At 37.1% G+C, this 24,208-nt stretch overlaps 1 protein-coding gene and 3 non-coding genes across 4 annotated transcripts in view; all 4 read left to right on the top strand.

Annotated features, from left to right (window-relative positions):
* Positions 1-24,208, top strand: part of WDR43 (WD repeat domain 43) — a 46,701-nt gene that overhangs the window by 11,522 nt on the left and 10,971 nt on the right. Inside the window, exons 3-11 of the mRNA XM_026478219.4 lie at positions 186-307; positions 4,596-4,716; positions 5,490-5,629; positions 11,276-11,378; positions 11,931-11,995; positions 13,951-14,122; positions 15,592-15,678; positions 16,568-16,699; positions 18,278-18,409. Of these exons, the coding sequence (XP_026334004.2) occupies positions 186-307; positions 4,596-4,716; positions 5,490-5,629; positions 11,276-11,378; positions 11,931-11,995; positions 13,951-14,122; positions 15,592-15,678; positions 16,568-16,699; positions 18,278-18,409 (1,074 nt within the window). The remainder of the gene's footprint in view (positions 1-185; positions 308-4,595; positions 4,717-5,489; positions 5,630-11,275; positions 11,379-11,930; positions 11,996-13,950; positions 14,123-15,591; positions 15,679-16,567; positions 16,700-18,277; positions 18,410-24,208) is intronic.
* On the top strand, positions 5,093-5,177 carry LOC113247543 (small nucleolar RNA SNORD53/SNORD92). The gene has a single exon (XR_003313290.1). It is a non-coding gene; the product is annotated as a small nucleolar RNA SNORD53/SNORD92 (small nucleolar RNA).
* Positions 16,155-16,234, top strand: LOC113247533 (small nucleolar RNA SNORD53/SNORD92). Its single transcript, XR_003313287.1, has one exon. It is a non-coding gene; the product is annotated as a small nucleolar RNA SNORD53/SNORD92 (small nucleolar RNA).
* Positions 16,994-17,069, top strand: LOC113247538 (small nucleolar RNA SNORD53/SNORD92). The gene has a single exon (XR_003313288.1). It is a non-coding gene; the product is annotated as a small nucleolar RNA SNORD53/SNORD92 (small nucleolar RNA).

Genomic DNA, 24,208 nt, shown 5'->3' with positions numbered 1-24,208 from the left:
TTAACTGATGAATTTATAGATGATTTATCTTATTTTCGATGTTGGAAACGAATAGGTGTAGGTTAGGGTATTTTTAGTTAGGTTAAAGCCTATCTTTTTTGTTAACTGTTGGTTATGATTCTAGGATGTGTAATTATATCAGGTGTGTTTTTTTTTCTTTTAATCTTTTTTTTTTTAATCTGTAGAGTGGTGGACATGACAACAAGGTTAATTGCATACAATGGCATCAAGACAATGGCTGTTTGTATAGTTGTTCAGATGATAAACATATTGTGGAATGGAATACACAGACATGCAAAGTAAAGTGGTGAGTAATGTTGATGGTTCCATGGTACTGGAGGGGTAACTTGGTTATTGTTGGAAACACATTAGAGTTGGACAAATCAGGACTGTGTTTTTGGCTGTAGGTCACATTTGATATTGGACACAGAGGAATGTAGGTACTGAAGAGGTTATAGACTTTTCAAGGAACCTTTAATCAAATCAGGCATGCAAGATTTTAATACGTAAACGTTAAATAATGAAACGAGTAAAATAATTGCACAAGAGGTACCATAAGATAGCATGCAGTTACTGGTCAGATGAATTGGGTAGTGTTGGCAAGGCCTGGGGGAAGAGAAGGGATTTCAGTTGGGCCTTCTGGGAGAGGTAAGATTTGGATAGAAGAGGGTGGGAGAATCCTTTCGAGGGTGGGGGAAGGGAGGTGAGGAGATGGCAAGACCAAAGGCTAGGAGAGAGGGAAGTGAAAGATTTAGAAGATTTACATACTAGGAAATAATGGCTGGTAGAGGATATGGGCCAAAGTATCTTAAGGGTCTGGCTTTATCTGTCATAGATAAAAATCTCAGACAACTCTCCTAGTTCAAACACCTAATCCTATGATAGGCTTTATAGTAGATGTTCAGTAAATGTTGAATTAGTTCAATTTAGGCAGTTGAGGACCCTAGGAAAGATGATGATGCTCATGGTCTTACAGCTAATAAGTGGCAGGGAAGAAGTTCTTATCATACTGTCTTGAATTCTGGTACAGTGTGTTTCTACTATATTAAAACTATATTAAAACTATTTTCTTGGAGTTTTACATTCTATGTCGTAAGCAGGAGAGCACCACTGAAGGTCATGTCTTGGGAATAAAGTCACCAAGATAATGCTTCAGGAAAAGGTGATCTGCCAGCATTGTGTAGAGTAAATGGAAAGGAACTGGTTCAAAGGCAGAGAAGCCATTAAAAAACAAAGCAAAACAAGGCAGGGAAGCCAGATTCCAGGTGGTTGTAGTAGTTCCAAGTGTGGGATGGTAAGAGTGGGAAATGAGAATGGAAAAGATACCAACTAAGAACATTTGGGTAGCATGGAAGAGGGTATTAAGTAACAGAAAGAAGTTAAATGTAACTCTTTGGTTTTCAGCTTTGTGAACTTGCTAGGCAAGTAAGTAGCGGTACAGTTCGTAGGAATTATGGCCAGAAGAGGGAAATGGTTTTGAGTTTTCAGACAAGTTGAATTTGAAATGATACATGAAAGGCAAGACCCAGCAGATGGGGTGGTGATGGGGGCTTAGAATTTGAAGGACGGTTTGGGGCAGGAAGTACAGACGAATAGGTCATCTGCCTAGAGGTTCGGAAATTGTATGTCTCCATTTACCTGGCTCAGTAGTTTCCCCACTGATGACGGTCAAACACCGGTGGAGATTCTCACCCACTAGGTCTGGGGTGGGGCAATTGTATTTTTAAAGTGCTGTCTGGATGAGAGTTCGTAACATCAGGTGCTTCACATCGGGGCTACTAATGTTCAAGGCTCTGTTCACATTCTACAGTGTTGGATTTAATTATAACACTGTGAGGTGGGCACTGCAGGTGAGAAATAGGTTGGATCTGAGCCTGACCTCTCATCCACACTACAGTCCCATAAGATATTGTGTTCCCAACTTCATTCTTGGCATTCTTACGCTGCTCTTAATGGATTCTGTGTTCCATTTTAGGTACTATATGTTGACTTCCTACTGTGGGAGATGAGTTAGCTCTTGGCCTCTAGCCTCTCCCTTCTCCGTTCTCCCAATATTGGTAGATCACAGTTTTTGATGAAGGGCTATTCATTGTTTGCATTAAATATTATTACAAATGAGCCTTGTACTCTACCAGGTTTATATTATTTCTTGGCATAAAACTGTGATTTTCTTGGGGTGTATAATTGTCTTGTTCATTTGTTTAGTTTTGTATATACCTGTCATAAGCTCATTTTCACTTTCATGTTAGTCTCATCTACTTCTTGGAGGACTTCTCAGCTTTCTTCCAGGATCTGTTGAACAGTGATGATCCTGGGATTTTCTTTTATTATCGTCCTGAAAATTCTCTTGTCAGACGGAGCCTCTCTTTCTTGGATCCCATTTTTCTCTTTATTTGGTTGCTCTCCTTTTTTTTGTGAAACACACCAATCGCTAGCTTCCTAAGAAAAGTATGTGGATGGTAAATTCACTGAGATTTTGCTTGTCTACCAGCACCTTTATTGTATCCTCACAGTTGACTTATAGTTGGAAGATAATTTTAGGTTGGAAATAATTCTCCCTCAGGATTTTGAAGCATTGGTTTATTGGTTTATTTATTTATTTGTTTTTGGTTCATTGGTTTTTAGCTTTCAGTACTAATTATCCTTATGTTCTAAAATATCCAGTGCATTTTTATTTAGTCAGTGAATTACATTGGCACTCAAGGGACCATTTAGCCTGGGAGTTTGTGTTCATTTTCTTTTAGTGTGTATTTGACAATTTCATCCCTCTGTTGTCTTTGACCTTTCTCTAAGTGCAATCTGTTGTTAGTAGATGTTGTATCTCCTGGACTAATCCCTTAGGTTTATTCTCTTGTATTTTCCCTTTTGTCCTTTTCTTTTGTTGCTGGGGAAATTGCCTCAATTTCATCTTCCAAATCTTCTAGTGAATTTTTAAATTTCTCTAACCATATTTTTAACTTCTGGAGCTTTGTTTTTGTTCTTTTAATTTTCTTTTTGTTGCACCATGTTTCTTTCGTGGATATAATATTTTCTAACTCTGAAGATAATAATTACAGGATTTAAAGTATTTTTCTTTTATTCCTTACATCATCTCCCTCTTGAGGATGTGTTTTGATTTTTGTTTGATTTTAGCCTCTGTCTTTTATGTTAAAGGCATTTTTTAAATGACTGAGGATCCTTGGCTGCCTGTCACTATTTGAAAAGAAAACATTAAAAAGCTGATTGGAAGGCCTGCGTGGGTGGGTGGCTCAATTGCTGGGCTTCATTTGTAGAGTGATGGGGAAGCCTTCAAATGTCAGTATGTGTGGGTTATTACTTTGGCACCAGTCATATTTCCTAGAGAGGAATATTTTAATCTAGTGCTTTTCAAGCTCTGATGTGCATGTGAATTACTTGTGTAGACAGAACAGATTTAGTCGGTCCAGGTGGGGTTTGGGAATCAAAGTCTAATAAGTCTCCGGGGTATGGAGGTTATTACATTGTGAGTTGCACAGCTCTTAATGGGGGACGGGGAGAGATCTGTGGCAGTAGTGTTAGTTCTGTAATAGTCTTTTAGTGCTGAGCGGGGAGGTGGATTCAGGGAAGCTTGTTAGGTGGTGATCCTGTCTTTTTATATATATGTTAAGTGAATAGGTTTGGAATAAGGAATAAAAAACGTAGAAGCTCTGGGAATTGATGAGAAATTGTCAGAAGTGTTAGGAGCTGAAAAGGTCTCCTACATTATTGTTGCATCTCCTTGACAACCAGCGAGGTTGAGTGTTTTCATGTTTATTGACAATTTGAATTTCTTGTATGAATTGCCTGTTTATATCTTTTGTGTATTTTTATCTCAGGATCTTTTTTTTTTTAACTTGAGCTATTTCTTGGATATAGAGTGTTCTGAATATTAATCCTTTTAGTATATATTTTTGGTATTTTCTAGCCTTTTGCATTTATTTTTTGTTTTTAAATTACTTATTTATTTTTAAAGATTTTATTTATTTATTTGAGATAGAGAGCCCGAGGTGGGCGAGAGGGAGAAACATATTTCCCGCTGAGCAGGGAGCCTGTTGCGGGGCTCGATCCCAGGACCCTGAGATCGTGACCTGAGTCGAAGGCAGACACATTAACCGGCAGAGCCACCCAGGTGCCCTTAGCCTTTTGCTTTTAAATTTATGACTTATTTTGTGGTATGGAAGTTTTATTTATTTAAATCAGGTTATTTTTGCCATTATGATTTCTGGTGTGTAATTGCTTTGGAAGGCCTTTCCAAAGGAATAGAATGGACTTGTGGTGATTCTGGTATCCAGCCTGATAGTTTCCTGGGCATTAACAAAATCTACCTGATAGATCACAGGATACACAACTATCCATTTTACATTCTTGAAACTCTTACTCTTCCATTTTCTGGAACCTCTTGGGAATCTGTTTTATTGGGCAGGTTTTACCTTATGTCCAAGGTTAGTCACCTGATACAGGCTTTTTTAGGGAATGCAATGTGGCATAGAACCTTAAGTGATATTTTTAATGCCTGATTTGCTTTTTGCTATCTTTTTGCTCTGAGTAAAGTTTTCTCCCTATTCATTGAGACATTTTTGTTTCTCTTCACAATACAGCAAATGGAAAGGCGACAATAGCAGTGTCAGTTCCCTGTGTATCAGCCCAGATGGAAAGATGTTGCTTTCTGCTGGTCGAACAATCAAACTGTGGGTTTTGGAGACCAAAGAAATCTACAGAGTGAGTGACTCAGATTAGTTGTAAGCCTAACGGTCATCTAGAGTAAGTATGAAGAAGGGCAGAAAGTCTGAGCCGTAGCATATTGTTTTAAGAATACAGATCTGTTATTTTCAGGCATATGAAATGGTAGAATCAGTAGACAAAAGTTAGCCTCCAGACCTGGTTTGTTGATATTAAATAGGTTAGATGTGTTCATTTCACATGCATTTGAAAAATGAATAGAACATATAAGTAGAATTTGAATTAAAAATTTTTTTCTGCTGCGGAATGATAGTAGTTTTGATTTCTAGCTTGCATCTAGTATTTAGTACATTTACAGTATTTGACTATGGTGATGTAGTATTACGTTTTGAGTGTGCTCAAGGGTGTACTTGTGGTGCTGTGATGATGCCCTAAAATTGTGGTTTCGACTCACCGAGAGTAAAATGAGGACCTACAATTCCTTGGCTGTGTCTGAGCACCCAGGCACCCCTTTAAACATGTGTAGAATTAAGTGGATCTTTAATGCAAAAAGGGAAGAAAGATTGATTGTGGGTACGGCCCTGGGAGTTAAAAGGACGTTGTGATTTTTCACTATTTTCAGATGGAGTTTTTAAAAGTGAGAGGAATGTAGCACAAATAGCCTCGATTGCTTAGAATTAAATTCAGCTGTTGCCTTTAGTCTGGAGTTCTGATTTCAGATATGGATCATATATATGGCTTATGGTCCACATGGACTCTAATTTTTGTTACTGCTCTGTGCCCTCTCCTAAATGAGATTTAACTTTCTCTAGCACTTCACAGGCCACGCAACGCCAGTTTCGTCGCTCATCTTCACTACTATCAGACCTCCTAATGAGAGCCAACCCTTTGATGGAATCACTGGTCTTTATTTCTTGTCTGGAGCAGTACACGATCGGTTACTCAATGTCTGGTATGTCGTCTTTTGGATCTGGGAGGTAGCATTGCCTTGAAAGAATGTGTCACAACTTGTATGGTTAATGTAAATGATGAATGCGAGATTTACTTCATTGTATTTAGTGTAAGATTTACCTTGACTTGTAACGAAGAATTGAGCCTGCCTAAAAAACAGATCTTTAATGAGAAAAATTTAAGAGCATTATATAATAGAACCAATAGAACCTCCTTTTTGCTTGTTTAGAGGTAGAGTGGTCTGAATATTTTTGTGACTGGGCAAATTATAAACTTTTTAAAAAATTTTGGGATATCTCTGATTTTGTTGAAATAGGGCTTCTGGGTTAGTGCAGTAATGTCTATTTACTGATGTTTTACTGAAGATATTTAATTCCTTGGCTTTGTCTGCAAATCCCCAGTTAACTCCTCCTCCCCCCCCCACCTTTTTTTTTTTTTGCAATAGTTGATGTTACTAAGTTTCCTTGGAACTCCCGTTTTTTAAAAATTTATTAATTTTTTTTAAGGTTTTAAGTAGTCGACCAATGTGGGGCTTGAACTTACAACCCCAGAATCAAGAGTCACATGCTCTATTGACTGAGCCAGCCAGGCGGCGCCCCTGGCACTACTTACTTACTTATTTTCAATTAGCTGGTGTATAGTACTCATTAGTTTTGATAAAATGTTCAGTGATTCATTAGTTGCATAATAACACCCAGTGCTCATCATATCATGTGCCCTCCTTAATGCCCATCACCCAGTTACCCTATCCCCCGCCTACCTCCCTTTCCACAACACTATTTGTTTCCCAGAGTCAAGAGTCTCTCATGGTTTGTCTCCCTCTCTGATTTCTTCCCAGTTCTCCCTCCCTTCCCCTATTGTCCTCTGCACGATTCCTTATATTCCACGTAGGAGTGAAACCTGGCACTATTTTTAAAAGTAAAAATTAATTTGGTATTAAATGGCCATCAGAAAGTTTTTAATTTTAAGAAAATAAGAGTTTTCTTGGATTTTATGAGATCTGATGGTGAAGATCTTTTTTTTTTTAAACCTGCTATTCATGGACAGAATAAATGGAGATGTAAAAAACAAGTAGTTTCTCATCCTGCTATTTTTTTTTTTTAAACCTGCTATTCATGGACAGAATAAATGGAAATTTAAAAAACAAGTAGTTTCTCATCCTAGTAATCAATTAGTTGAGCATGTTCTTGACCATATAAAGTTACTGTGAACTTACACCAAATAATATTCATATAAAAGTGAGCCTCATCAAATATGTAATCTTGACGTAGTTGGGTGGGGACACGTTCATGAGGCCTAATGTGAACCTTTGTTCACCTTCAAACTATCAGCTGAGCCATAGTTCTAATTATGCCTCTGATAATCACACTGTGTTGGTTTTCTGTCCTGTGTTTGGTTTTTGGGATAATTCCTTTTAGTTCTATGTATTAGTAAAGCCAGAAAGTTAAAATATACCACCAAAGCCTCCTGATATTATTCAGGTGTTTCAGTCTTTTTTTTTTTCTTTTAAATTTTGTTTTTCATTTATTGGCAGGGGGGAGCATACGCATGCATGTGCCCAAAGGGGGTGGGGGCGGACACAGAGGGAGACGGAGTAGCAAACTTCCTGCTAAGCAGGGAGCCCATTGTGGGGCTCAGTCCCTGGACCCTGGGTTCATGACCTGAGCTGAAGGCAGACGTTTAACCAACTGAGCCACCCAGGCGCCCACAGGTGTTTGAATCTTAAAAATGCTTCACCTCTTTGGCTCCTTAGACCTAGGGGTTTCCAGCTACAAAATTTCTTCTATAAAAGAGAAGTTGATTTCTGTTGGCCCAACATCCCTCAAATAGTATGTGTATGCCTGAGGGCTTCCTAGTTACAGAGGAGTAAACTTGAAAAATTAAAAACCCGTATTAAAAGGCTGCCCCACGGGGCCATTTATGGAAAACTTTGTGTTTTGGTAGGTAGAACAAGCCGAAGGTTCCCTTATAATTACCTTTGAAAGACACGTTTCTGTTAGGAAATAACATTTAAAGGCTTCTTGCTGCTGAATGAAAAATTCAACAAAAAAAGACTTTGCTATTATTGTAAGCACAGTACTATCTCCTACTGAGGAGCTAAGGTAACAGTTTCTTCTAGATAGAGTAGTCTGATGGCAGTGATTTTGAACACGTGTAGTAAAAATGGCTTCGAGTTAGAATTAGTGTTTTATGAAGAATTTATAAATGTAAATACTTAGAATTGATCAAATAAACTCTTAATTTTCTTCTAGACACAAAAATATTAAAAGATTGTTTACCGGTGAATGGATTAAGTCTCACTAGTTGATAAAAAACTGATTTTGAATTGTGTTTACAAATCATGTTTGTTACTGTTAGTCATTTTTTTATTATTATTTGTGCCTTAAAATTTTAAAACACCTTTATTGAGGTGTAACTGATGTATAATAAACTGCATGTTTTCTTCCTCTTTTAAAAAACTATTATCCTAATTTTATTTTTTTCTAGCTTTATTGAGATACATTTGACGTATAACATTGAGAATCAGGTGTACAGTGTGAAGATTTTATACACATACATATTGCAAAATGATTACCATGGTTAGTTATTATCTCCATCACCTCACTAATTACCGTTTCTTTTTTGTGGCAAGAACGTTATAAGATCTATTTTCTTAGTAATCTTGAAGTATATAATACAGTATTGTTAACTGTAATCACCGTGTCGTCATTATATCTCCAGACCTTATTCATCTTATAGTTGAAAGTTTGTACTGTTTCACCAACAACCTCTCTCCATTTCTCCTGCTCACCAGGACCTGGGGTCTACCGTTCTTCTGTTTCTTTGTGTTATGAATAAATGGCACGTATTCGAAGTATACAGTTTGATAAGGTTTTGACATATGTATACATCCTTGAAATCATTACCACAATTGACAGTGACCAGGTGCATTGCTCCTAAGAGTTTCTTCATATCTCTTTATAATCCTCATCGCCACTCCAGTTACCAGGCTTGTTGACATGTTTGGGACATTACAAATAAAGTTATTATGGACGTTTGTATATAAATCTTTGTATGGACATATGATTCATTTCTCTTGGGTAAATAATACCTAGGAGTGCAATGGAGGGATCATATGATAGTGTACTTAACTTTTTAAGAAATTGCCAAATTTGGGTGCCTGGCTGGCCCAGTCAGAACATGCGACTCTTGATTTCAGGGTTGTGAGTTCAAGCCCCTCTTTGGGCATAGAGCCTATGGAAAAAAATTGTCAAGTTTTTTCAAAGTGATTGTACCATTTTACATTCTAAGCATGTACCATTTACATGCTGTTTATAAGAGTGTGAATTCATATTCTCACCAATACTTAATATAATCATTTAATTTTAGCCATTTTAATAGGTATGTAGTGGTACCCCATTGTGGTTTTAATTTGCATTCCCTAATGGCCACTGATGTTGAGAATCTTTTATGTGCCTATTTGCTATCTGGGTATGTTTTTTGATGAAGTGTCTGTTCAGATATTTTGCCCTATTTTTTATTGGGTTTGTTTTCTTTCTGAGTTTTGAGAATTCTGTGTATATTCTGAATATAAACGTATTAATCCAGGTATATGCTTTGCAGATATTTTCTCCTAGTATGTGCCTTGTTTTTTTGAAGAGAAGAATTTTTTAATTTTGATGAAGTCCAGATCATGTTTAAAGATCTTTGCTTAATCCAAGGTGTCAGAGATTTTCTCCTGAAAGTTTTAGTTTTAAGTCTTGCATTTGGTTCTGTGGTCTCTTTGAGTAATTTCTGTATATGGTGCAAGGATGCATGGCATTTTTTTTAAAGTTTTTATTTGAATTCCAGTTAACATGCAGTGTAATACTCGTTTCTGGTGTACAGTATAGTGACTTAACACTCACATATAGCACCTGATGCTCATCCCAAGTGTACTCCTTTTTTGTTTCCTGAGAAAGAGCAGCAGCGTGTGGCAGGGGCGGTGGGGTGTGGCGCAGGGGGTGGGGGGGAGAGAATCTTAAGCAGGCTCCACACCTCGCTCCAACCCATGTCATTGCAAATGGCAAAATTTCATTCTTTTTTATGGCTGAGTAATACTTCATAATGTGTATATGCGTGTATGTGTGTGTGTTTCACATCTTTATCCATTCATCAATTGGTGGACACTTGGGCTTTTTCCGTAATTTGGCTACTGTAGAGATTTGTTATTGTAGAAACATCAGAGTGCGTTTATCCCTTTGAATTAGTATTTTTGTATTCTTTGGGTAAATACTTGGTAGATCGATTGCTGGATCCCTTTTTGAGGAACTTGCCTGCTGTTTTCCAGTATGGCTGCACAAGTTTGCATTCCCAGGGAATGGATGGAATTGTGTGTTTTTGTATTGGGAATATCCAGTGGTCCTAGTACCATATGTTGAAAAGACGAATTCCAGTAACTGGTTTTGCGTATATATGTAGGTATACACATACAGTCAGTTCTCGTTATTTGCATAATGTGTATAAAATCTGTACGAGCACTGAGTGGGTGATACTGAATTATTATTCCTCTGGGAAATACAAGGTTTCTGCAAGCCTTGTTGGTCACATCTTTGTCATTTAATCAATATATAACCTTGTTTTATATGTTTGTGTTTAAAAATACTTCATTATATATATACATACATACAGAACACATAATCAGCTGTATATAACTATATACACATACACTATATATTTATATAGTTGATTAATTCATGTCAGAACAGAGTTTACGTAGCACAAATATTTTTTTTTCCATAAGGAGTATCAGCTTTTTTCTCTTTGGTATACTAGATGGCACTTCAGCACTATACTTAGAGCACATTTTAAACAGTGAAATCAACAAAGTGGCATAAAAGCAAAAAAAGTGGCTCTAGAAAGAATCTTTTTAGTGTTCTAATAATACTACTTATTAGTATCTAGAATGAGAGCTGAAATAAGTCAGCATATAGCCTTGTTTAACATTGTTGGCAGCTCTTATATTTCACTGCTCTGAGCTCAAGACCATGGAAGTTCCACAAATACTGATATGGGAGTTTACAAATAAAGTTTAGCAGGTAGGCAAATTCTCAAATAAGGAATCAACAAATAATGATCATTTGGGTAAATGTATGTGTGGGTCTATTTCCGGACTCTGTTTTCTTCGTAGTGCTGTGATATAAATTCTCCTCAGGTTCATCTATAGATTCAGTGTGAACCCAGTCAAAATCTTAGAAGACTCTTGTAGAAATTGATAGTCTGATTTTGAAATTCAGATGGAAATGCAAAGGACATAGAGGAACCAAAACAACATTGAAAAAGAAAAAAGTTAGAGGACTCATATTGCTTGACTTCCTGACTTGTCAAGCTATAATAATCAATACAGTGCGGTATTGGCATCAAGATAGGCAGGATAGGTTAGTGAAAAACAATAGAGAGTACTACTCACTGTTTAAATCTGCATAAATACATTAGTGTTTTCTTACCCTGCAACCACGCTAAACGGCAGTAACACAGATGTGTCCCTGAGTTTTATCTGTAGTCCCCTTATTTAGCTTTCAAGATGCAAAAGCTATAGGGAATCTAATGCTGTGGCTCCCCGTATGTGCTCAGCTTTTTTTTTTTTTTTTTAATTTCTTTTTATCTAATCATTGGTTTTATTATCTAGGCAGGTCCGGTCAGAAAACAAAGAAAAGAATGCAGTGATGTCTTTTACAGTTACAGATGAACCTGTCTATATTGATTTGACTTTGTCAGAAAATAAGGAAGAGGTAAATGGCTTGGTTTTTGAGAATTTGTTTTTGGATTTCACAAATTGTATTTTTAAAATTAGTGTTTGGATGATTTAATGATTTGGGTAAGAAGGGGACACGAGGGAGGGAGGACAAAATATAACAAAAATCTTAGGCTGTCCGGAGTGAGTGTTCAGTCGCTGTGGTGCACCCTTGTGAGGGGAGGGGTCAGGGCGTGGAGGCATTTTCAGTGATCCTGACGACTATGCCGCGTCCCTGTTTTCAGTCTCTGCAGTTGGTACTAGTGACTTTGCTCTTCTGACTCGCAGGCTGTGTTCTCCTTGACTGTTTTCTTCTCCTAAACACTTATTTCTGAGCTTCACAACAACAACTCCAGTTGTTATTTTGATGACAGTAATGATTTTTAAATTCAGGAGTTGTACAGCCTTCTTGTTCTGACTTTTTCTCTGGTTATTTAAAGGGGCGGGGGGAGAATAGTTGAAGTTTGGTAAGTGTATTAAAGCATTTATCCAGTAGAGTAGACTGAAGTGTATTAACCCATTAGAATAATCAGTTAAATTTTTCTTTTAGCCTGTCAAGTTAGCTGTTGTTTGCAGAGATGGTCAAGTTCATCTTTTTGAACACATATTAAATGGGTAAGAAATTTCTCAAGTTTGTTTTCTTTGCCTGATTTATTACTCTTTTATTCCCAATATTCTTTGCGCTATATTCCTTTTCAGATAGATTATTTTGAAAGCATTACTAATTCCTTATCTGTATGACTACATACATTCCCAGTAAGAACTCAACTTTTTGGAGTCATGGACCATTTCTTCATATTTGTGGTTAGTAAAGTAGCTTTCCGATATATGCTTAGTAAATGTTGGCAGTTCTAATAATACATTTTAAAAATCAGTTGGGAAACTTTGCTTGTGAACTTGGTAAAACCTTAATTTCTAACTTTGATAATACATATATGGATCAGTGAAGCATGGCAGTGCAAGTGTTTTGGTGAATAGAGGGGAGTGTTGCTGTTGGGATGTGTAGTAGTTAGTCATAGACCAAGGGTCAATAAATTATGATCTGTGGGTCAAACAAGTATGACCATATGTGCCCCCCAAAACTGAAAATACTATCTGCTCTTCATAGAAAATTTGCCAGTCTTTGCCATACTCTATAAACATGGTCTAAGACTCAGTCTTGTAAACTTTAAAATGATTTCACTTTTTTGTCAGTTGGTATCCTTCCTTTTACAATCCTAGTGTAGCAATTAATTTAAATATAAAGTAGTTATGAAAGCATAAAACATTATTTTAAAACATTTAGGATATATAGACAGTTGATTATGAAGCCTACTTGTCCCTGCATTGAGTTCTACTCCCTAGAGGTTACTGTTAACATTTGTGTGTAACACTTGAGGCCTTTATTTACATAGTCATATGTGTATGTGGAATATATACTTGAGGGCCCAGAAGTAGTGGGCTGCAGTGAGGATTTGGGCCCCTCTCCTTGGGCAATAGTAAGCCTTTGCTTTTATGCAGAAGATTGATGAGGTTTGACCTAAGTGTTAAGGCATTACGCTTTAAGTCATTCTGTCTGATGTGTTGAGAATAGACCACAGAGGGGTCAAAGGCCAAAGCAGGGGCCAGAAGTCCTGGATGGAGATGGTTGTGAAGTCTGGATAACTAAGGGGAGTGAGTTGGAAAGATAGGGATAGTTCAGTGCACTTATTGATGATAAGATGTCTGTGGTGTGAGTGGCTAAGACACGGTTAAAGGCCAGGGTTGTTGGAGGTGGGAAGGGTACGGAACTGGGAAGACAGTGTGTCAGAAAGATCATCAGCCTGTGTAGTGGATATGGAGATCACTTAAGAAAGTGTTGGACAGAATGACAGTGGAGCCACTAGAATCTTTAAGAAATAAGAGGGAGTGACCCGGAAATTGTTGGATGGCAGGAGAGGGAGGTAGCTGGTATCTGGTGACAACACTTGCCAAGGTTATAGAGGTGAATATAGAGGTGAAAGAGGGAGAGACTACCTGTCTTGAAATGTTCGTGAAGAACAAGGAGCGCACGTAAATCATGTCCAAGGCTTCTGACACAAAGGGTATGGAGAGAAAACAGCTGCAACTCGGGAGCTCTGCCCCGATGAGCCAGCGTAGAGCAAGAAGGTGAAGAAAGCCCTTAGAGAAGAAACTGAGGATGGGATTCTGTTGATTACATTTTGCTGATAACTTTGCTTCTGGAACAGTGTTGCAGAGATCATAGTAGGCTTTTGGGGGTTGGAAACAATTGGGGATAGGGCTTATTGGAACAGATGTAGAGAGTCAACGGGGGTTGAAGCTCAGGGCAGCGAGAGAGCCCTTGGGAGCTTGGGCCCCTTGTGGGGCTCGATGGGGGTATGGAAGGGCACATGGGTCTCCAGGCAGATTTTGATGGTGAGGTCTTGCTAGATGAAGTCTTGACAGCAACACTAGTGCGGTGGGGCCTTGGTCACTCTGGTCATAGTGTGGAGGCCACAGGAGGGTCACATTTCCTGACTCAATGCCAACTTCAAAGCATACGTATGAGATGATACTTCGAATTTTCTGATGTCATTTTTTTTCACTTCTAGATACTGCAAAAAGCCTTTGACTTCAAACTGCACAATTCAGATAGCGACGCCTGGGAAAGGCAAGAAATCAACACCAAAACCCATCCCTATTCTAGCAGCTGGTTTTTGCTCAGACAAAATGTCATTGTTGCTTGTATATGGCAATTGGTTTCAGCCCATCATTGAGCGAGTGGTACGTAGTTGCTACTCTGGAGTAGAGCAATACAGCATCAACAAGGCCATGGGAAAAAAAAAATAATTTCGAAATGACTCATTGGTCTGCTTATTGGAACACTTAAAAAGAAGTCATGTATTTTCCTTTAACTGAAGGACCTTTCACTGGGTGTTTTATTTCAGTTTGTGAGAGCTATGTATTTAATTTTACTTAACCCAGCATATCCAAAATATTTTAAGCCTTATTCAATATGAAAAATTATTTGAGATATTTTATTCCCCTCTCTCCTTTATTTGGTATTATGTCTTTGATATTTGGTGTATATTTCCACTTACAAGCACATCTCAGTTTGGAATAGCCACATTCAAGTGCTCAGTAGCCCCACGTCCCTAGTGGCTGATATTCTGGTCAGCACAGGTATGAGTGAATTTTGCCCAGTTACCCAAAAGCTAAATCTTAATAAAGGAGCCCTTAGTAACAGTACTCATTGAATTTTCTCAGTGGAAATGTAATGGGTGGTGCAGTCACTTAACTTTTGATTACTGAAGTTTCTTTGGAGACTTTTGGTGAGTTATGAGCATGTCCAATAGGTGATTTCTTCAGCTTGCATTTATACTGCTTTTATTCAGTAAGGCCTTCTGGGAGATGATGAGAGGAATAACATGCCCAAGCAAACTCCTGTTGAGTTTATTTTAATTTAAACTCACATTTAATTAAAACTTGAAGCTCTTGTTGAATTTATTTAACTCTTTGCTTTTTAAAAATTTAACACATGGATATTTAACACAGGATATAATAAAAAGAGAAAGGAGTTAAGCTGTAAACCTAAGTCTTTTTGCCATATGTGGACCCCCCAGCCCTCCTCTGCCCGTAAACCATTGTTTCCTGCTTGTTTTGTGTCCCTCTGGATATTGATTGTTATATATTTATAGAGAATTACATATAACCTTAAAGCGTTAAGGGTATGGGTAACATGTACTTTGTTGCATCTGATTATCCCCCCTGTTCAGTACGGCATCAGGATGTAGAGGTCCACCCTAGAGCATTTTTGTTCATCAGCAGTGCTGTCTTTGCGTTGCTTGTGGGAAGTATAGCAGTAGGAAGTTTTAGGGTAGGACCATTCTTTTTTAGCCTAGACTATTCTTTACAAGGGTGACAAACTGGAATGTTTTCTTTAAAATCTGTTACATTTAAAAAGCCTGTTGATCTTTTAAAGCTGTACATTTGAAAAAGTTGAGCAGTTCGTAACTGAAGAAAGTACACATTATGTTTAATATCTTCATAGTTGACCCACTTTTCTCTGCTGCCATCAGTCTGAATGGTGATCAGTGTTAGTGGCTCAGTTTTGTGGGGAAGCTTTCTGTACTTTTTTGTATTTTTATAAAAATGCACAAGTAGGAATTTGGCTCTTCATGTTATTCTTACTCCCAGTTGCTTTGTTTGACACTCTTCCCCCCCGTCACACCCCCTCCCCTTTATATTCCCAGGCTTTAAGTTCCAAAGAACCTCATATGTGTTTAGTAAGAGATATTTCAAACTGCTGGGTCCCCAAAGTAGAAACGGCTATAACAAAGGTGAGTGCATTTCATATTAGAAGTTGAGAAAAAAGAGATTTGGGTAAATTGAATTGTAATATAATATTATGTTTAGACTCTTCAGTATCCTCTTTATGACCTTGTTTGAACAAATTTGTGGGATTAGGTTTCAGATAATGAGATTATAAAACCACTTTGTTTCTGTGCTCTTGATTCGTTGAATGCATGAGTGAATAGACAACTAGAAGGTGAAAACCTGGGAGTTAGTCCCTCCCCCCGTGTATGATCATTAAATAAATATCACATTTATCTAATTATTTTACTGATGTTAGTATTTAAAGGAGCATAACTGAGAGGAATCCTGTATTTAAGGGTGGAGTAAAGCCTAAAATTATGGGTCTGGAAGTGAACACTGTATACGATGATCATCTTCATGCTTTATTTTTAATATAACATGGCATCTACATGTAGATATCGTATGTTTGGCAGTTTAATGAGAAAAGGAAAGCCAAGACGTGCTATGATGACATCCATATATGGTTTCGCTTCTGGCTGAGTTCCAGAGATGACACCTTTCTCTTGGCTGTCTGAGCGTTTCTGGCAAAGCTGGATTCCTGGAGGTGGTCGTAAAACATACAACTTCACTCTAACATTTTTAAGTAATCTATAATCTGTCAATGTTCCTGGTTTTTACTCTTATGTGGTATTGAAAGCTTTAAAATTATGAGCTTTCAGATTATAATTTAAAAACCTACTTGCCAACATTCAGTTAAAATTTATCTTTAATTCATATCGTATTAAGTTAGTTATATTAGATTTTCCAGTAGAAAAACCTTTTAGATGCTGTTGGCTTTCTCGTTGGGGCTCAGTTTTGCCAGGACTAAGGCATCATTTCCTTTGTCACACCGCCACTGTTCCTGTTCAACAGGTGAGAACACCGGTGATGAATTCTGAAGCAAAAGTTCTGGTGCCAGGGGTACCTGGTCATCATGCAGCTATCAAGCCTGCTCCTCCACAAACTGAGGAAGTAGAGAGCAAGAGGAAATTGGGGGAAAATGAGGTAATACAATCACTCTGACAATTTTTGAGTTTGAAATACAAGATTACTTGTGAGACTCTAACAGATAGATTGGATAGAGCCAAACTTGGAACTTCAGGAACGTACTGAGATTGCTGCTATTATCCTCTCTCTCATCCCCAGCAGCATAGGTTCTGATTCCAGATTGTAGTTTGTGAGACATTTACTTGGCCACTGTTAACAGAGAAGACAGACTTGGCACTAACTATAGAGGTTGCTGTTTGGCCATTGTTAGTGGTCAGCTGGATCACATAATTGAATAGATTAAGCCAGGACTTGCCGTGATGATTTCCATTGGGTTTCGCATGTTGCTGACTATCAGTGATGCCTTTTCTCTTGGCTGTCTGAGCAATCCTGGCTAGTTTAGTGAGAGTTGGTCTTCAGAAGTGGTCATTATAACCTCTTAATAAATTTCATTTTTTTCTCAACTCCCTAGACTTTCCTCCTTGTGGTTACTGTATTTGTCTCTGCTGTCCTTCTTCATGTGTGTCACCGTAAATGATCTAGAACTTTAACTTTTATCTTTAGAGAAAGATTGTCATGATTATCTGATTTTAAATGTTTTTATTGGGTGGGGGGTTGGGGCTAAATAGCTATTCATAAAAATTATTTCTCAATAACATGATGTCTGTATTTAAAAATAATGTGCCATCTTTCTTTAGCTTGGCCTAAATCCAATTCTTAAATTTCCTCCTGCCTTTTTTGTTTTTGAGAAGTTAAGATAACCCAAATAGGAGGCTTTGCCAAAGTGTATCTGTTTGCTTTGGTAATCGTAGAACATTTGTGTTTTGATTTAGTTACTAAGAGGCTGGCAGAACGTGGTTGTCTTGTTTTAATAAGAGATCAGGTTTTTTTGGTTTTTTTTTAAGATTTTATTTATTAGAGAGCGCATGCATGGGGAGGTGGGGGTCGGGGACAGAGGCAAAGGGAGAGAGAGTCTTAAGCAGACTGTACTGAGTGCAGAGCCTGATGCTGGGCTCGGTCTCATGACCCCTGAGATCACGACCTGAGCTGAAATTAACGTCAGATGCTTAACTGACTGCACCACCCTGGCGCCCCTACAATTAAGTTTGTGTAGCAGATTGAATCGTATTTATTTACACTTAAATTTTAGATATTTATGAAGGAAACTTAGTTGTGGTAGAACATCTTCTAGAAAATAAGTCACCATTTGGAACTAATAAAGACAAAAATAGGAAGGCATTTTATAAATTGTTTTGATAACATAGCTGTCTTTATTTTTACTTTTCTTTTGATAATGCTTGTTTCCGTTTTACAGATCTGAGGCTGATGACAAGGGGTAGTTCTAGAAGGGAAGGCTTCTTCCATAATCTTTTCTTGTGCTTTAGTAATTAGATGCCAGGTGCTTGCCTTTTTTGAATCTTATATATTTATGAATTACATTTTTAAATCATGATTTCTTGGGCAGTTGTTTTTTTCACTAGGATCTGGAAACTTGGATTGGGAAACAACCAGTCTGGGAACCACCCAGTCACCCCTTGACCAAGCTACTTTAGGCCTTGTCTGGTTTAACATTAATAGATCATTTCTGTTCTGCAGATTAGCATTGAAGAGCGCCTGGGAGCACTGGATATAGATACAAAGAAAGAAAAGGATGACCTTCCACAGACAAATAGCTTTCCAGTTCTTCTCACACAGGGTTTAGAAAGTAATGATTTTGAAATGCTAAATGTAAGTATTCTGTCAGTTTTTAAAATGAATTAACACAGTTTTTCTTAGAAAGTGATTGACATAGCACACTCAGAGTGATAGTCATGTGATGTAGCTGCTTTGAATTTAATATTTTGTGAGTCTAGTCAAACGTTTATCACTTGGTGGCACTATACAGACAGTCACCAACCTACAAAGGCATTGTATTAAATTATTTTGAACCTGGAATGCATTTTCTCATAGAAATATTGTTCTGAATTGTTATTAGGTCTTAGGCTTTAGTTCACAAAAGCCTTTATAAACATAGTGTAGCTGAACTATAATACTCAGCATTCTAGATCACAATTTATATTTTTTTCTGTAGGAAAATGCGTTCCTGAGTTTTTACTCTGGATTCCAGAAACTTATGTCCCCCTGGCCGTGAGAGGGGGCGGTGAGGTGGAACCTTGGCAATGGGTAGGAGGTTTGGGGGAAAAATTCAAGAGGGTTGGGGGTTATGTTGTGAAGTATTTAGAGGTAAAAATACTAGAAATTTGTATAAGGGAGGCATTTATTATTTCTTGTGTTTGTAAGTTGGTGACTGCTTGTATGAAATTATTTAATTAGGTCCTCTTAAATTCAGAATTTATTAATGGTCTGTAGAAAAAATTTAAGTGTAAAAATCCGATTTAAGTACTGCCTGATTAGATTAAAGCAGTTTACGTTTTCTTAAGTGCATTTATTCTTAGTGATTCAATGATATTATGGTGCCACTTAGTATTGATGTGACTTTATTCATAGGTTACTTTATTTAGGTAACCTATGAATAGTGTCTTTCTGGTTTATATTTTGATCTAAATGGGAATATCATTTGTGTCTAAGGTGATTTTGCAAAATGAGAGGAGAAATCAGCACATCCTAAAATTACTTTTAAAATTACTTGTAAAATAGTTTGTGAGTGTATGTAATTTGGAAGGTGGTTTTCAGTTAACGTGGTATGGAAACCTAGGTGGAAAATAAGCTATAGAAAACAATGGACAATGTTTTTAAAATGTAATATAACTTATCTGCCATTATTTATCTCCTCAACTGTCCTTTGAAACCTTTCTCAGTAGTACAACTAAATCAGCTACCAATTATTTTTTTTAAGAAACATTTCAAAACATTTCAAAGTATTACAGTGGACCCCCATGAACTCATCACTCAGTTTCAGAAATTATCAACACTAGCCAGATCTATTTGTCCTTGTGTCATCTATCTACCCACACATCTCCCTGGGTTATAGTGAAGCATAGAGACATCATTTTACCCATAAATACATTCCTGTTCAACTCTGACAATAACAACTCCTGAAAACAACCACAATCCATTATCACACCTAAAAAAAAAAAAGTAAACAGTAATTCTTCAAAATCATCCAGTATCCAGTTAGTGTGCTTACATTTCCATGACTGCCTCATAAACTTAAGGTTTTATGTTTGCTTTCTTCAAAACAGAATCCCCATGAAGTCCACACAGTACTGGGGAGAGATGTCTCTTCTGTCTTTTGCAGTTAGTTTTTTGGAGAAGCTAAGTTATTTGCCCTATAGAGATTCTCACATTCTGGATTTTGCGTCCCTCGAAACTCCATTTTGTTGGGTCATTTAATCTAATAAATGGTATCATTTAACATGTTCCCCTAATATATTTCTTGTACACTGTAGTTGGATCTAGAAGCTTGTAGAGATTCAGGTTAAAATCTTTTGGCACTTCAAAGGTGACAGTGTATCCTTTTATCAGGTGCCACAAAGTCGTTGGAAGAACAAATGAAATGATCTTTATGGAAGCACTTCTTAAACTGTAAAGGATTGTACACAGAGACTTTTTCATTATTAAGGATCTTTAGGTGATACATTGTATTATTTCAGTAGAAGTAGTTGGAAACTAGAATCCTGGAAAGTCGTGTGCTGGAAAAGACATGTAAAAGTTACAGTGAAGGGCTTAAAATAACCCTTAAAAAAGAAAGTATGGAGATTTTCCCATAGTATATTACCCAGGAGATGATGCACTCACATTCTGTATTTCTGTCTTAAAAAAGAGAGAGACAAGTAAAAAAAAAATTTGTTTTCCTCCTAAAAATAGTCTTCCCCATTCCCAAAAATTACCTTATGAAGATACATGAAATATAGTAGGAGGGCAATAAGAATGAGAGAAGGAAGTGAGCAGTGACAGAGGTACATCATATGACGAGGAGTGAGGATAAGAATCCTGCCATGGAAAACTTGACATTAAATGTGTGGCTTTAGGAAGGTAGAAATCTGACTCAAAGAAAACGTCCATAGCTTATGAGAAGAAGAGAAAGCCAGTGATTTATGTAATTCATGGCACCCACAGAAGACAGATATTTTTAAGATTTTTAAAAATTTATTTAAATAATGTTTTATGAGTGCCATTTACAGTAGTACCAAAAAGTTAGGATAAGTCTATAAACGATGCCTCTCCCTCTACATGAAAATTACAGAAGTTGAGAGAAATTAACAAAGATTTGGGTATATAGTGATGTAAACCACCTTTATGGGTTGAAAGATTCAGTACTGTTAAAATAAGGAATTCCTCCCCCTTATTTGTCTGTGTATTCAGCACATTCCCAATTAAATTTCAGTAGTATCTCCAAGTAAAATTGGAGGATTTAGCCTGCTCTATTTCAAGATAAAGTTATAGTAATCACAGTAATTTGATATTAGTAAAAATAAATACAGATTAAGGAACCAAAATAGAGAATCCATAAGTAGACCACACACAATTGGTTTTTAGTAAAGGTACTTATTTGAGTTAATGGAGAAAGTAAAATCTTTCCAACAATTGGTCATGAACCAACTACATATCCATATGGAAAAAAATGCATCTCAGCTCTTACTTCACAAAAGTTGACCCAAAATAGATAAATGTAAAACTCAAACCTATAAAACTTTTAGAAGAAAACAGGATAAAATTATGCAAACATTAGCAGATGAAGTCTTCTTAGATGGCATCACAAAAAGCGTTACACACTACAGGAAAAAGTCATTTGGACTTCATGAAAGTTGAAATCTTTTGCTTTTGAAATGATAGTATATGTGATTTCTGAGTGATTTCCTACAGTGTTGGTTCCTCCTTCCAGGTCAGGAGGTGATAACCACTATCCCAGGAATTCTCAATAAATTTTTATTACTTAAAAAAAAAAAGAAAAGAAAAGAAAAAGAAATGACACTGTTAAGACCATGGAAAGGCAAGCTGCAGGCTGGGAGAATGTTTACAATTCCTACATTAGACAAAGGATTCTTTTCCAGAAAATACAAAAAAATTCTTAATTGAGACTCAAAAAATAATTGGTAAAGGTGTGAACAGATACTTCACGAATGAATTCAGATGGCCAATAAGTGCATGTAAAGGTATTATACATCATTTATCATCACAAATGCAAATTGAAATGACAGTGAGCTCACACTATATACCCATTATGGATTGACTAAAATTTAAAGTTCCATCTGTTGGTGAGAATGTGATGCAGTTGGGATCTCATATCTTAATGGTGGGAATATAAAATGGTACAGCTACTTTGGAAAACAATTTGGCAATTTCTTAAAAGTTAAGGTTTCATCTACTTTAAGACCCAGCCATTCTACTGCTAGGTATTTACCTGGAGAATAAAAAACATGTTCATATAAAGACTGGTACATGAATGGTCATAGCAACTTTATTTTTTTAATAGCTGGAACCTGGAGAGAACGCATATGTCCCTCATCATATGAACAGATTAACAAATTCTTTATCTAGCAGCGTAAGAAATAGATTATTGATACATCAACAACATGAATGAGTCTCAAACTTACTCTTTGAGAAGGAAACCAGACAAAGAGTACATGCTCTGTATGATTCTACTTACATAAAAATTCTAGGAAATGCAGACCAATATATAGTTCACTGGTTGCCTGAGGATGGGGGTGGAGGGATAGAATGTTAAGGGACCCAAGGAGACTTGAGGGTGATGGAATGTTTATCACAGTGTTTGTTTCATGGATGAATGTTTATGTCAAACTGATGAAATAGTGTGTTCTAAGTGTGCAGTGTTTATTATGCTTCATTTATAGTGTAGTAGATTTGGGGGAAAAAAAAACCTTCAATATCTTCTTGCTAGTTAAACTGTGATTTATATGGTTGTTTCTTTAAATATATTTTCAGTGGAAGTTAATGCTAACTTCTATATCCATTAACACTTCACCTTGTTTTGGGATAACTTATTTTTTACTTGCTTATTTTAAAATTTTAAAATTACCATAGAACCTGTTGTTAGTTGGCATAAGAATTACTTGAGAGCTTGTTAAAAACTCTTCTGCCCTACATTTTGATTTAACTTCTAAATAGCTAGGCCAAACGTTCTCTCTCTCTCTCTTTTTTTTTAAAGAGGGAGGGAAGATGGGGAGGGGCAGAGGGAAAGGGAGAGAGAGAATCTTCAGTGGCCCTCTGTCTAGTGCGGAGTCAGCGCTGGGGAGGCTCAATCTCACAACCCTGTGAGACTATGACCTGAGCCGAAATCAAGAGTTGGACCATTAACCAACTCCACCCAAGTGTCCTTGGCCATAGGTACTCTTGTTTGCCTTTGACCATTCTGGTTTATACCTCTTATCTCGGTATAGTAATTAATAGTGACTTCTTTCATTGTTACAAGTGTCCCAGTTTAGACAACAAATTATATGATCACTTTACATTTAGAGTACCAGGGGATTTCACAAACTACATATTTTTCAAAACCTCGTTTCTAACATTGTTTTTTAACTAAGCTTAGTATAAATAGTGTTCAACAGCACGTTCCAGTTAGTATTTCTTTCTTTTTTTTTTTTTTTTTAAAAGATTTTATTTATTTATTGGACAGAGACAGCCAGCGAGAGAGGGAGCACAAGCAGGGGGAGTGGGAGAGGAAGAAGCAGGCTCCTAGCGGAGGAGCCTGATGTGGGGCTCGATCTCAGAACGCCGGGATCACGCCCTGAGCCGAAGGCAGAGGCTTAACGACTGCACCACCCAGGCGCCCCCCAGTTAGTATTTCTTGACCTGAAGGGCTACTACCCTACTTGGCCAGTTAAGACAGTGAAACCTGATGGTTTGGTGGACATCCTGTGAAAATTGAGCACCTTAACAAGAGCATGTCTTATCTCAATCAGTAATTTGTTGACTAGTTCAGAGAGATTGTTCCCTATAACCTGTACATTATTGGAACTTTGTGATAACTGATATTTATAATGAGTGAGGTGATTTGAGGAATGTTTAGTATCATCACACACCTTCTGAATTACTGTAGAAGTTCTAATCAGCATATTTTGCTTTGACTGTTGTATTCTGATTATTTGAAAATGTAAATTTAGGTTAATTGGGACTATTAAATCAGGACAGTCCATCCCTCACTTCTTCAGTGATTGTGTATAAAAAGTTTTATTTCTTTTGCATGAGAAGCTACGCAATTATGGCAGTGGTAGTTTTTATATAGTTCTTGATGGATTTATTAGAAGGGCTTGGTGTAAAGATATTTTTATAAGCAAATACAATTCATAGGAAATTCTGAAAGGATACTGTTAAAATAGGCTGTAAACCAATTTTCTCTATTTTGCCCTTTGGTACTTCTGCTCTTTCTATCTTAAGCATGACCTTTATCGTACCAACGATCACCAAAACAGCATGCACCCCTCATCAGGGAAGTTCTTCTGGGAATTAAGCCCTTTAGAAAAAATAAATATGTAGAAGTATTAAAGAGGAAGGGGGGAATCAAGATTTTGAGACCTGAAAAGCCTTGTATTTCCCATCCTTTCCTGTGGATGAAACATCTGGGGT

Source organism: Ursus arctos, unplaced genomic scaffold (genome assembly GCF_023065955.2).
Source record: "Ursus arctos isolate Adak ecotype North America unplaced genomic scaffold, UrsArc2.0 scaffold_8, whole genome shotgun sequence".
NCBI classification, from domain to species: Eukaryota; Metazoa; Chordata; class Mammalia; order Carnivora; family Ursidae; genus Ursus; species Ursus arctos.
Note: the sequence above shows the minus strand (reverse complement) of the source record. Positions and strands in the feature narration are given on the sequence as shown.